The sequence below is a fragment of the Bufo gargarizans genome, chromosome 1, assembly GCF_014858855.1.
Source record: "Bufo gargarizans isolate SCDJY-AF-19 chromosome 1, ASM1485885v1, whole genome shotgun sequence".
Classification (NCBI taxonomy): Eukaryota; Metazoa; Chordata; class Amphibia; order Anura; family Bufonidae; genus Bufo; species Bufo gargarizans.
Genome location: NC_058080.1, coordinates 275804665 through 275819354, shown reverse-complemented (window position 1 = coordinate 275819354; position 14690 = coordinate 275804665). Strand labels below are relative to the sequence as shown.

General features: G+C 46.3%; 1 protein-coding gene across 1 annotated transcript in view; it reads right to left on the bottom strand.

The window, feature by feature from the left end:
• The window catches only part of PPEF2 (protein phosphatase with EF-hand domain 2), a 97020-nt gene that overhangs the window by 18815 nt on the left and 63515 nt on the right, over window positions 1-14690 (bottom strand). The window contains exons 9-14 of the mRNA XM_044277531.1: window positions 10646-10692; window positions 10219-10385; window positions 10094-10130; window positions 9393-9542; window positions 8470-8883; window positions 439-624 (exon numbers count right to left, since the gene is read on the bottom strand). Coding sequence (XP_044133466.1) covers window positions 439-624; window positions 8470-8883; window positions 9393-9542; window positions 10094-10130; window positions 10219-10385; window positions 10646-10692 — 1001 coding nt within the window. The remainder of the gene's footprint in view (window positions 1-438; window positions 625-8469; window positions 8884-9392; window positions 9543-10093; window positions 10131-10218; window positions 10386-10645; window positions 10693-14690) is intronic.

The window sequence follows — 14690 nt, the reverse complement described above, 5'->3', positions numbered from 1 at the left end:
AGAACAATAAATTTAGCGAAAAATGTATATATGGATATCGTTTTTTTTGCAAAATTTTACAACTGAAAGTGAAAAATGTCATTTTTTTGCAAAAAAATCGTTAAATTTCGATTAATAACAAAAAAAGTAAAAATGTCAGCAGCAATGAAATACCACCAAATGAAAGCTCTATTAGTGAGAAGAAAAGGAGGTAAAATTAATTTGGGTGGTAAGTTGCATGACCGAGCAATAAACCGCTAAAGTTGTGGAGTGCCGATTAAGTAGTTAAGAATAACTGACATACTGTAGGAATTTATGACTACATGTCTTTGTGTGGCTCAGATTAAACAGATTAGTAATGATTTGCATGAATTACTTTAATTAAATTGAGGTTTGGTTTTGTAACCTTTAATTGTATTAAATATTTATTGTTAAAGAAAAGTGTTGTTTTGTATATACCTTTCCATTGTGACAAAACTCATATCCTTCCTGCTTACACTCATGAGATCTGATTAACATTTGCAGCCCATGTTTTCGAAGAATCTTTTCTGTGATGTCTGGACCAAAATAGCACCCCCCACCTCGAACATTGTTTGATTTACACCCTTCTTGGGCCATGGGATCACTCCAAAGAATGTCAACAATCTGTGGAAAATATCAACAGTAAATAGCTGTCATTGACAATGCAGGTCCCTGTTCATGACCTTCTTTGAATAACTATGCAATTCAGGTTCTTGGTAAGTGCCAGGTTTTGCCAGGAGTGAGAAGTCCTCCTATGAAGCTCAGCAGCAATCTGGTTATGTAGTCTGAAACTCCCCATATAACAGTAGGCTAGGTGTGTATCCTGGATCTCCCCTATAACAACAGTCTGACTGTGTAGTTTGGACCCTATAACAACAGTCTAACTGGGTGGTTTAGACTGGCCACTATAACAGGAGACTGACTAATTAGCCTGAACTTCCCCATGACAACAGTCTGGCTTGTAGTCTGGACCCCCCATAACAGCATCTGACTGGGTGGTCTGGACTGGCCACTATAACAGTAGCCCGGCTGTGTAGCCTGAACCTCCCCCTAAAGCAGTAGCCTGGCTGTGTAGCCTGGACATCCCCCTACAACACTAGCCTAGCTGTGTAGCCTGGACCTCCCCCTAAAACAATAGCCTGGCTGTGTAACCTAGACCCCCCCCAAACAGTAGCCTGGCTGTGTAGCCTGGACCTCCCCCTAAAGCAGTAGCCTGGCAGTGTAGCCTGGACCTCCCTCTAAAACAGTAGCCTGGCTGTGTAGCCTGGACCTCCCCCTAAAACAATAGCCTGACTGTGTAGCCTGAACCTCCCCCTAAAACAGTAGACTGGCTGTGTAGCCTAGACCTCCCCCTAAAACAATAGCCTGACTGTGTAGCCTGAACCTCCCCCTAAAACAGTAGACTGGCTGTGTAGCCTGGACATCCCTCTATAACACTAGCCTGGCTGTGTAGCCTGAACCTCCCCCTAAAACAGTAGCCTGGCTGTGTAGCCTGAACCTCCCCCTAAAACAGTAGCCTGTCTGTGTAGCATCAAGATCTCCCCCATGTCAGCAGTCTGACTGTATAGTCTGGGCATTCCTTCCACAATATTAGCAGCCTGTCTGTGTAGCCTGGACTATCCCCTATAACAGTAGCCTGGCTGTGTAGCCTGGACCTCCACTACAACAACAGTCCGGTTGTGTACCCTGGATTTCCCCTATAACATAAGACTGCCCCTCTCCTATAACAGTAGCCTGGCTATGTAACTTGGACCTCCCCCCAAACAGTAGCCTGGCTGTGTAGAATGGACCTCCCCTAAAACAGTAGCCTGGCTGTGTAGCCTGGACCTCCCCCTAAAACAGTAGCCTGGCTGTGTAGCCTGGACCTCCCCCTAAAACAGTAGCCTGGCTGTGTAACCTGGACCTCCCCCCAAACAGTAGCCTGGCTGTGTAGCCTGGACCTCCCCCTAAAACAGTAGCCTGGCTGTGTAGCCTGGACCTCCCCCTAAAACAGTAGCCTGGCTGTGTAGCCTGGACCTCCCCCTAAAACAGTATACTGGCTGTGTAACCTGGACCTCCCCCAAACAGTAGCCTGGCTGTGTAGCCTGGACCTCCCACTAAAACAGTAGCCTGGCTGTGTAGCCTGGACCTCCCCCTAAAACAGTAGCCTGGCTGTGTAGCCTGGACCTCCCCCTAAAACAGTAGCCTGGCTGTGTAGCCTGGACCTCCCCCTAAAACAGTATACTGGCTGTGTAGCCTGGACATCCCCCTATAACACTAGCCTGGCTGTGTAGCCTGAACCTCCCCCTAAAACAGTAGCCTGGCTGTGTAGCCTGAACCTCCCCCTAAAACAGTAGCCTGTCTGTGTAGCATCAAGATCTCCCCATGTCAGCAGTCTGACTGTATAGTCTGGGCATTTCTTCCCCAATATTAGCAGCCTGTCTGTGTAGCCTGGATTATCCCCTATAACAGTAGCCTGGCTGTGTAGCGTGGACACCCCCCTAAAACAGTAGCCTGGACCTCCCCCTAAAACAGTAGCCTGGCTGTGTAGCCTGAACCTTCCCCTAAAACAGTAGCCTGGCTGTGTAGCCTGGACATCCCCCTATAGCAGTAGCCTTGCTGTGTAGCCTGGACCCCCTAAAACAGTAGCCTGGCTGTGTAGCCTGCACCTCCCCCTATAACACTAGCCTGTACATCCCCCTATAACACTAGCCTGGCTGTGTAGTCTGAACCTCCCCCTAAAACAGTATACTGGCTGTGTAGCCTGAACATCCCCCTAAAACAGTAGCCTGGCTGTGTAGCCTGGACCTCCCCCTAAAACAGTAGCCTGGCTGTGTAGTTTGAACTTCCCCCTAAAACAGTAGCCTGGCTGTGTAGCCTAAACCTCCCCCTAAAACAGTATACTGGCTGTGTAGCCTGGCCATCCCCCTATAACACTAGCCTGGCTGTGTAGCCTGGACCTCCCCCTAAAACAGTAGCCTGGCTGTGTAGCCCGAACCTCCCTCTAAAACAGTAGCCTGGCTGTGTAGTCTGTACCTCCCCCTAAAACAGTAGCCTGGCTGTGTAGCCTGGACCTCCCCCTAAAACAGTAACCTGGCTGTGTAGCCTGGACCTGCCCCTATAATAGCAGTCTATCTGTGTAGCCTGAAGATCTACCCATGTCAGCAGTCTGACTGTATAGTCTGGGCATTCCTTCCCCAATATTAGCAGCCTGTCTGTGTAGCCTGGACTATCCCCTATAACAGTAGCCTAGCGGTGTAGCCTGGACCTCCCGTTTAACAGTAGCCTGGCTGTGTAGCCTGGACCTCCGCTACAACAACAGTCCGGTTGTGTACCCTGGATCTCCCCTATAACATAAGACCGCCCCCTCTCCTATAACAGTAGCCTGGCTATGTAACTTGGACCTCCCCCAAACAGTAGCCTGGCTGTGTAGAATGGACCTCCCCCTAAAACAGTAGCCTGGCTGTGTAGCCTGGACCTCCCCCTAAAACAGTAGCCTGGCTGTGTAGCCTGGACCTCCCCCTAAAACAGTAGCCTGGCTGTGTAACCTGGACCTCCCCCCAAACAGTAGCCTGGCTGTGTAACCTGGACCTCCCCCCAAACAGTAGCCTGGCTGTTTAGAATGGACCTCCCCCTAAAACAGTAGCATGGCTATGTAGTCTGAACCTCCCCCTAAATCAGTAGCCTGGCTGTGTAACCTGGACCTCCCCCCAAACAGTAGCCTGGCTGTGTAGCCTGGACCTCCCCCTAAAACAGTAGCCTGGCTGTGTAGCCTGGACCTCCCCCTAAAACAGTAGCCTGGCTGCTTAGCCTGGACCTCCCCTATAACAACAGTCTGGCTGTGTAGTCTGGACCCCCCTATAATAGCAGCCTGTCTGTGTAGCCTGAAGATCTCCTCATGTCAGCAGTCTGACTGTATAGTCTGGGCATTCCTTCCCCAATATTAGCAGCCTGTCTGTGTAGCCTGGACTATCCCCTATAACAGTAGCCTCGCAGTGTAGCCTGGACCTCCAGTTTAACAGTAGCCTGGCTGTGTAGCCTGGACCTCCACTATAACAACAGTCCGGTTGTGTACCCTGGATCTCCCCTATAACATAAGACCGCCCCTTCTCCTATAACAGTAGCCTGGCTGTGTAACCTAAAGCTTCCCCTATAACAGTAACCTGGCTGTTTAGCCTGCACCTCCCCAAGTGCCAGGTTTTGCCAGGAGTGAGAAGTCCTCCTATGAAGCTCAGCAGCAATCTGGTTATGTAGTCTGAAACTCCCCATATAACAGTAGGCTAGGTGTGTATCCTGGATCTCCCCTATAACAACAGTCTGACTGTGTAGTTTGGACCCTATAACAACAGTCTAACTGGGTGGTTTAGACTGGCCACTATAACAGGAGACTGACTAATTAGCCTGAACTTCCCCATGACAACAGTCTGGCTTGTAGTCTGGACCCCCCATAACAGCATCTGACTGGGTGGTCTGGACTGGCCACTATAACAGTAGCCCGGCTGTGTAGCCTGAACCTCCCCCTAAAGCAGTAGCCTGGCTGTGTAGCCTGGACATCCCCCTACAACACTAGCCTAGCTGTGTAGCCTGGACCTCCCCCTAAAACAATAGCCTGGCTGTGTAACCTAGACCCCCCCCAAACAGTAGCCTGGCTGTGTAGCCTGGACCTCCCCCTAAAGCAGTAGCCTGGCAGTGTAGCCTGGACCTCCCTCTAAAACAGTAGCCTGGCTGTGTAGCCTGGACCTCCCCCTAAAACAATAGCCTGACTGTGTAGCCTGAACCTCCCCCTAAAACAGTAGACTGGCTGTGTAGCCTAGACCTCCCCCTAAAACAATAGCCTGACTGTGTAGCCTGAACCTCCCCCTAAAACAGTAGACTGGCTGTGTAGCCTGGACATCCCTCTATAACACTAGCCTGGCTGTGTAGCCTGAACCTCCCCCTAAAACAGTAGCCTGGCTGTGTAGCCTGAACCTCCCCCTAAAACAGTAGCCTGTCTGTGTAGCATCAAGATCTCCCCCATGTCAGCAGTCTGACTGTATAGTCTGGGCATTCCTTCCACAATATTAGCAGCCTGTCTGTGTAGCCTGGACTATCCCCTATAACAGTAGCCTGGCTGTGTAGCCTGGACCTCCACTACAACAACAGTCCGGTTGTGTACCCTGGATTTCCCCTATAACATAAGACTGCCCCTCTCCTATAACAGTAGCCTGGCTATGTAACTTGGACCTCCCCCCAAACAGTAGCCTGGCTGTGTAGAATGGACCTCCCCTAAAACAGTAGCCTGGCTGTGTAGCCTGGACCTCCCCCTAAAACAGTAGCCTGGCTGTGTAGCCTGGACCTCCCCCTAAAACAGTAGCCTGGCTGTGTAACCTGGACCTCCCCCCAAACAGTAGCCTGGCTGTGTAGCCTGGACCTCCCCCTAAAACAGTAGCCTGGCTGTGTAGCCTGGACCTCCCCCTAAAACAGTAGCCTGGCTGTGTAGCCTGGACCTCCCCCTAAAACAGTATACTGGCTGTGTAACCTGGACCTCCCCCAAACAGTAGCCTGGCTGTGTAGCCTGGACCTCCCACTAAAACAGTAGCCTGGCTGTGTAGCCTGGACCTCCCCCTAAAACAGTAGCCTGGCTGTGTAGCCTGGACCTCCCCCTAAAACAGTAGCCTGGCTGTGTAGCCTGGACCTCCCCCTAAAACAGTATACTGGCTGTGTAGCCTGGACATCCCCCTATAACACTAGCCTGGCTGTGTAGCCTGAACCTCCCCCTAAAACAGTAGCCTGGCTGTGTAGCCTGAACCTCCCCCTAAAACAGTAGCCTGTCTGTGTAGCATCAAGATCTCCCCATGTCAGCAGTCTGACTGTATAGTCTGGGCATTTCTTCCCCAATATTAGCAGCCTGTCTGTGTAGCCTGGATTATCCCCTATAACAGTAGCCTGGCTGTGTAGCGTGGACACCCCCCTAAAACAGTAGCCTGGACCTCCCCCTAAAACAGTAGCCTGGCTGTGTAGCCTGAACCTTCCCCTAAAACAGTAGCCTGGCTGTGTAGCCTGGACATCCCCCTATAGCAGTAGCCTTGCTGTGTAGCCTGGACCCCCTAAAACAGTAGCCTGGCTGTGTAGCCTGCACCTCCCCCTATAACACTAGCCTGTACATCCCCCTATAACACTAGCCTGGCTGTGTAGTCTGAACCTCCCCCTAAAACAGTATACTGGCTGTGTAGCCTGAACATCCCCCTAAAACAGTAGCCTGGCTGTGTAGCCTGGACCTCCCCCTAAAACAGTAGCCTGGCTGTGTAGTTTGAACTTCCCCCTAAAACAGTAGCCTGGCTGTGTAGCCTAAACCTCCCCCTAAAACAGTATACTGGCTGTGTAGCCTGGCCATCCCCCTATAACACTAGCCTGGCTGTGTAGCCTGGACCTCCCCCTAAAACAGTAGCCTGGCTGTGTAGCCCGAACCTCCCTCTAAAACAGTAGCCTGGCTGTGTAGTCTGTACCTCCCCCTAAAACAGTAGCCTGGCTGTGTAGCCTGGACCTCCCCCTAAAACAGTAACCTGGCTGTGTAGCCTGGACCTGCCCCTATAATAGCAGTCTATCTGTGTAGCCTGAAGATCTACCCATGTCAGCAGTCTGACTGTATAGTCTGGGCATTCCTTCCCCAATATTAGCAGCCTGTCTGTGTAGCCTGGACTATCCCCTATAACAGTAGCCTAGCGGTGTAGCCTGGACCTCCCGTTTAACAGTAGCCTGGCTGTGTAGCCTGGACCTCCGCTACAACAACAGTCCGGTTGTGTACCCTGGATCTCCCCTATAACATAAGACCGCCCCCTCTCCTATAACAGTAGCCTGGCTATGTAACTTGGACCTCCCCCAAACAGTAGCCTGGCTGTGTAGAATGGACCTCCCCCTAAAACAGTAGCCTGGCTGTGTAGCCTGGACCTCCCCCTAAAACAGTAGCCTGGCTGTGTAGCCTGGACCTCCCCCTAAAACAGTAGCCTGGCTGTGTAACCTGGACCTCCCCCCAAACAGTAGCCTGGCTGTGTAACCTGGACCTCCCCCCAAACAGTAGCCTGGCTGTTTAGAATGGACCTCCCCCTAAAACAGTAGCATGGCTATGTAGTCTGAACCTCCCCCTAAATCAGTAGCCTGGCTGTGTAACCTGGACCTCCCCCCAAACAGTAGCCTGGCTGTGTAGCCTGGACCTCCCCCTAAAACAGTAGCCTGGCTGTGTAGCCTGGACCTCCCCCTAAAACAGTAGCCTGGCTGCTTAGCCTGGACCTCCCCTATAACAACAGTCTGGCTGTGTAGTCTGGACCCCCCTATAATAGCAGCCTGTCTGTGTAGCCTGAAGATCTCCTCATGTCAGCAGTCTGACTGTATAGTCTGGGCATTCCTTCCCCAATATTAGCAGCCTTCTGTGTAGCCTGGACTATCCCCTATAACAGTAGCCTCGCAGTGTAGCCTGGACCTCCAGTTTAACAGTAGCCTGGCTGTGTAGCCTGGACCTCCACTATAACAACAGTCCGGTTGTGTACCCTGGATCTCCCCTATAACATAAGACCGCCCCTTCTCCTATAACAGTAGCCTGGCTGTGTAACCTAAAGCTTCCCCTATAACAGTAACCTGGCTGTTTAGCCTGCACCTCCCCTATAAGAAAAGTCTGGCTATGAAGCCTGGACCTAACCATATAACAGATGCCTGGACGTCTATCTATAACAGCTGTCTGACTATATAGTCTAGAGTAGACCATCTCCTACCACAGCAGTCTGGCTGACTAGTCTAGACTTACCCCTTAAAAAGCAGTCATAATGTGTAGCTTGGACTCCCCCTTTAACAGCAGTTTACGGTAGCTTCATTGCCCCTGATATTAGCAGTCTAGGGGCCATATTTATCATTACTCTGACAGCTCACTCCACTTTCACATATGGCTAAAGTCAGTTTTAGCCAAGTCAGATTTATGATCGGCCCTTTAAGACTGTAATAAATGTGGTTTGACGGTAGCAGTTTATCCGTCAGTAAGCGGCTTTACAAAAGTCGCACGTCTTTACCAAAAAGTTGCATGTTCCAAAAAAAGTCTCATAAGATAAGCATGGTCCTCACTGGAGTGAAATTGCGCAATTTTTTGCGACTTTTAAAATTGTTGCAATAGTAAATCTGTCTAGAGATTTATTTACATAAGAAAACACGCCCACTTTCAGAAAACTGGCGAGCATAGCGCATAGCCAATAAAAGTCGCAAATTTTTGCGCAGTTTTAGCCCTAGGTGTCTATCTGAACAGTCCTATACATTATAATAACACTCTGGATGTGTAGTTTGGATAGCTCCTAAAACAGCAATGTGTTTGTGTGGTCTATACATCTCCTTATAATCGCCCTTTCTTGCAGTCTGGTTCTAAAGTGTGGAATCTATTGAGGGTAGATTAGAAATCTATACAATTTTATGTTTACTGCCTATTTATTGTTTTATTAAAGTGATCACACACATTAAAATGAAACACAATACCTGCTTCCTTTCTTCATTATTCATGTCATATTCCTGTGTTTCTCCAGGATCAGATTCAGACTCAGACACAGATGATGGACTAATAGGCTCTAAATAGGTCTCTGTGAAACCCACTTGTCTACGGCATTTTACCAGCTCTTTATCTACAGCTTCCCGCACTCGTTTGGAAATCTCCTTTTTGTCAACTGATATGGTGGTTGGGCTGCTAGCAGATCTTTTGCCCTTATAGGCAGGCAGAAGGCTTGGAGTGGCACTGCATGAGAATGAACCACTTCTTGGTTGAGGAGGCCAAGTTGTCCCTACTGATAAGATGTTGTCTCCATTTGTATATGTTTCCTGACCTGGCTTGTCCTCTATCTTCTCTGTCTTGTTAGCATTTTCTTTCTTTTTTCGAGGCCGTAAGGTAGATGCAAACTAAGGAAACAAAAATGTGTTATTGTTATGTAAAGGTAATAAATAATAATCATAATTGTAAATATATTACCATTGATATGCATAATAAATGGTAAAAACACTACATGTTACTGCACTAAAGGGGATTTCCGTGAATTAAAAATATTGATATCCTCAGGGTAGGTCATCAATATCAGATAGGTGGGGGTCCGTATTTCTGCGCCACTGCTAATCATCTGTTTGAAGGAGCAGAGCTGTTCAGGAGAACTCTTTAGGCTCTTCCTTGGCCTATGAGGTTCATCAGTCACATGGCCTTTCTGGATCGCACCACCATTTAGGTGAATGGGATTGAGCTGCAATACCAAGCACAGCCACTATACAATGTACTACTCTGTACTTGGAATACTTTGAGGAGGCGGCACAGCTCTTCCCAATGCCGAGAACCCTTCAAACAGCTGATTGACGGGTGTTGGGAGTCAGACCTCCACTGATGGGTCACTGATATTTCACTCCTTTAAGTAATTTGATACCTTGTGTCGTTCAAGCTTTGATAAAATCTCTAGGTCTGTAGAATCGGACAGTCCTCCATGTGTAATCAGTATTTTTTGGTCTATAATTGTTGCTAATGGAAGCCAGCCAAAAACATTTTGTAGCATTTTCAGGATTTTCTTCCCATGAACCTTTAAGGTCAATAAACAAGAAGATTTTGTTAGAAAGAAAACAATGGAGGACTTGTGCTGCACATTTACATACTGTACATATAATATACCGGAGTCCTTGTTTTAACAAGATATAACTTGTCTCTCTTCGCGTATACGCATTGTCATACCTTGTACAGATATAATATAGTGCTGCAGGTATAGCCTCATTAAGACATGACATTGTATTTGAAAACTGTTTGCTGAGAAGACCATGGTTAAATTTATTTTTCCAAAGACCCCCCCCCCCCCTCCCCCCGTTCGTGCACTGTTGGCCCCGTTAAGGAGTACAGCATCAGGCTTTGGGCCTACCAAGCAATCATATCTCAGAACTAGAGTACAATAATTTAAAACTTTTTTTTACATTTTAATGTACAATGACAGGCTTTTTATAAATATACTGTATAATTACGCCGGTCTCCTTTAAGTACTCAAATAAAATAAGTACTTTCAGATGATACATTTTCATCAGTGGGTTTCAAGACAAATCTTTTTTAATTTTTGCATAATTGGTTTCCTTCAAGAAGACATACCTTGTATTTTTTCATTATTTCCTTTGTAAACCCATACCTCAAGAAAAAAAAAACATAATTTGAAGTAAATGATGGATGGGAAACTTTAAGAGTAACAGAATTCAGTGTTTTAAAAAAAAACTTACCTTAAATTAACCATATAGTCTTCATGATTTCCTCTGTTCAAATGGACAACCTTGGGGTAAACCAGTAAGAATGCAAAAAGGATCATCAAGATCTCTATAGACTGCTTTCCTCGGTCTACAAAGTCTCCATTGAAGATGTAAGGCTTCTCTGGTGATGGAAGACCATTCTGGGAGGAAAGAAACATGAGCACTTGACATGATTAATATTTACAGCAAGAATTGGATGATTTTTACTAAGCACGAACAATGACAGACTAGAAGCACAATGCATAGTAAAGGAATGAGCACTATCACCTTGACTATCCATATTCTTTATGCTAACGTGAAATGTATGTGGAGCATGAGACACACTTAGCTTATATAATAATGTCTATGCTTTTACTTCCACCATGGTGGTTATAGCACAGAACCTAGTCTTACCACATACCTTGTAAAATATCAGGAACAAATCATCCAGTCTGCCATGCAGGTCTCCTTGACGAAAGAGAAGAGTAATAATAATGTTAGGATTCTCCACTACAATAGAATATGCCTAGACTGCAACTCGGCTTGCTGCCAACATCCCAGAAATCATGCTATTTTAGAATCAAGCTGATTCGATTTTGGAATAGAATCTCTGATCAAAACCTATTCAGCAGGTGAAATGTCAGATTATTACAGTCTCCAGGACATAATAGAGCATAGTCCCTGATCCATAGGGGTATACAGTGGGATGCGAAAGTTTGGGCAACCTTGTTAATCATCATGATTTTCCTGTATAAATCGTTAGTTGTTATGATAAAAAATGTCAGTTAAATATATCATATAGGAGACACACACAGTGATATTTGAGAAGTGAAATTAAGTTTATTGGATTTACAGAAAGTGTGCTATAATTGTTTAAACAAAATTAGGCAGGTGCATAAATTTGGGCACCACAAAAAAGAAATGAAATCAATATTTAGTAGATCCTCTTTTGCAGAAATTACAGCCTCTAAACGCTTCCTGTAGGTTCCATTGAGAGCCTGGATTCTGGTTGAAGGTATTTTGGACCATTCCTCTTTACAAAACATCTTTAGTTCATTCAGGTTTGATGGCTTCCGAGCATGGACAGCTCTCTTTAAGTCACACCACAGATTTTCAATTATATTCAGGTCTGGGGACTGAGATGGCCATTCCAGAACGTTGTACTTGTTCCTCTGCATAAATGCTTAGTGGATTTTGAGCAGTGTTTAGGGTCGTTGTCTTGTTGAAAGATCCAGCCCCGGCGCAGCTTCAGCTTTGTCACTGATTCCTGGACATTGGTCTCCAGAATCTGCTGATACTGAGTGGAATCCATGCGTCCCTCAACTTTGACATGATTCCCAGTCCCTGCACTGGCCACACAGCCCCACAGCATGATGGAACCACCACCATATTTTACTGTAGGTAGCAGGTGTTTTTCTTGGAATGCTGTGTTCTTTTTCCTCCATGCATAACGCCCCTTGTTATGGCCAAATAACTCAATTTTAGTTTCATCAGTCCACAGCACCTTATTCCAAAATGAAGCTGGCTTGTCCAAATGTGCTTTAGCCCACCTCAAGCGGCACTTTTTGTGCTGTGGGCGGAGAAAAGGCTTCCTCTGCATCACTCTCGCATACAGCATCTCCTTGTGTAAAGTGCGCCGAATGGTTAAACGATGCACAGTGACTCCACCTGCAGCAAGATGATATTGTAGGTCTTTGGTGCTGGTCTGTGGGTTGACTCTGACTGTTCTCACCATTCGTCGCTTCTGTCTATCCGAGATTTTTCTTGGTCTGCCACTTCGAGCCTTAACTTGAACTGAGCCTGTGGTCTTCCATTTCCTCAATATGTTCCTAACTGTGGAAACAGACAACTGAAATCTCTGAGACAGCTTTCTGTATCCTTCCCCTAAACCATGATGGTGAACAATCTTTGTCTTCAGGTCATTTGAGAGTTGTTTTGAGACCCCCATGTTGCTACTCTTCAGAGAAAATTAAAAGAGGAGGGAAACTTACAATTGACCCCCTTAAATACTCTTTCTCATAATTGGATTCACCTGTGTATGTAGGTCAGGGGTCACTGAGCTTACCAAGCCAATTTGAGTTCCAATAATTAGTTCTAACGGTTTTGGAATCAATAAAATGACAACAGTGCCCAAATTTATGCACCTGCCTGATTTTGTTTAAACAATTATAGCACACTTTCTGTAAATCCAATAAACTTAATGTCACTTCTCAAATATCACTGTGTGTGTCTCCTATATGATATATTTAACTGACATTTTTTATCGTAACAACCAACGATTTATACAGGAAAATCATGACGATTAACAAGGTTGCCCAAACTTTCGCATCCCACTGTATATAAACAGCCTTAGCTGTATGTATATTGATTTTCTATCCTGCCTTAGTAGTATAGGGCTACTGTTCTTGTCAAACTCAGTGACAGGTGGCCACGACCCTTTTCTAACCCCACCCTCTCCACCCACAGCCATGCCCCATCACCCACCCCCAAACCTTGCCTAAATACCGCCTATTCAACGTCCCTTATTCTGTGAGATCTGATAATACGTCAGTAATTCAATTAAAGGGGTTGTCCGGGTTCAGAGCTGAACCCGGACATACCCTTATTTTCACCCCGGCAGCCCTCCTGAGCCTGGCATCGGAGCATCTCATGCTCCGATGCGCTCCCGTGCCCTGCGCTAGATCGCGCAGGGCACAGGCTCTTGTGTTTACAATAACACACTGCCGGGCGGTAACTTCCGCCCAGCAGTGTGTTCGGTGACGTCACCGGCTCTGAGGGGCGGGCTTTAGCTCTGCCCTAGCCGTTTTACTGGCTAGGGCAGAGCCAAATCCCGCCCATCAGTGCCGGTGACGTCACCGGGGTTCCTGTCAGCCCCATAGAGAGCCCCGGTACATCACCGGAACTCAGAAAAATGCCTTTGCCCTGCGCGATTTAGCGCAGGGCAAAGGAGAGCATCGGAGCATGAACTGCTCCGATGCTCATGTCAGGGGGTCTGCCGGGGGGGAAATGGAGGGCTGTCCAGGTTCAGCTCTGAACCTGGACAACCCCTTTAAGTTTTAATATGTTTAAAAATAAAATGATATTAAGCTTGTATTAACCTCTTATTAAGCTATTATGAATATTGACAATAGCTATTTGTTCCGTCTAGGATCCTAAAACTAAAAGACCTTTGATGATGTCACCATAGGTCCTTAAAGTTAACTGTTGCATTTCCTTTATTAGTGGACCTGCGATCTTTGAAATTTGCTTTTAATTATATACGATCGTGCTTAATAAAATCGAAGGCGGCCGTGATTTAAGCAAAATTATATCAACAGAATATGACGTTATCTAGCTAATCTATCTATCCAGCATCTATCTATCTATTAGCTAAAGGACCTTTGATCAGTCACTTTCCCCGCCCATAAACCGCCCAAGCCTTCCACAAACCCACACAGCCCCACCCAAAACTGATGTCACCACAGCAATACGGCCCCCATTTTGCGAAGCGTGTCAGGGAATATCCCAGCATGTTCAAGGCATGTTCTGCGGCAGCAGCGGCACCTAACTTTCCCGGGTGTCGATTCTGTCTTCGCATTTTGTCCTATTTCATAGCCACCGCTATCACAGATATTCAACATATCTAGTAGTCAGCCTGCTGTATGAGCAGCTGACACAATAGCACGCAGCTGACAAGAGTCACAATCACAGACCTGATTACAGCTAATGTCCTTTCTATCAATCTATCAATTTATCTATCTATCAATTCATCTATTTATCTATTAGTTCATAGATATCGATCTATCTTTCTATCTACCTATCTATCTAACAATTTATCTATTAGCTCATAGATATCTATTTAGACAGCCCAGTCCGACACTGACTACACCATAGAACTGCTCTATTATAAGGTTATGATTTTCTGTGATTAAAGGGAACTTGTCAGCTACAAAATGCACCATAAACTACGAGCACTACCTTACAGATGTTGTCACCATGTTTCTAAAGATGTTTTGTCTTAGATTTCCGATCCACATGATTGATGTAGAAGGACGTTTATTCCCTAGCAACCTGTATCTAAATGAGGTTCTTGAAGTTAAAGGGGTAGTAGCTTTGTCGCTTGACCCTCCCCATCCCATAGCATTTGATTGACAGCCTTTTGTATACTGTAAACCGCAATTCAATCCTCAGATCTTGTGCATAAGCAATCTGATCTTGTTGTGTACCTTGCGTCAGCGGGTCAATGCACAGGCCACTTACAGGACCAGGAGTGCAACAGCTTATTTTTTTGTTCTTTGTATGTTTCTAACTACGCAAATGGGGTTTTCAATTCACTTACTTCATCCAGAGCCCTGTTCTCATAGTTAGCTGAGTGTCACATGACCTGTGACATCAGCTTCTTTCCCTGCTCTGATGACGTTCACAACATAGTAACATAGTATATAAGGCCGAAAAAAGACATTTGTCCATCTAGTTCAGCCTGTTAT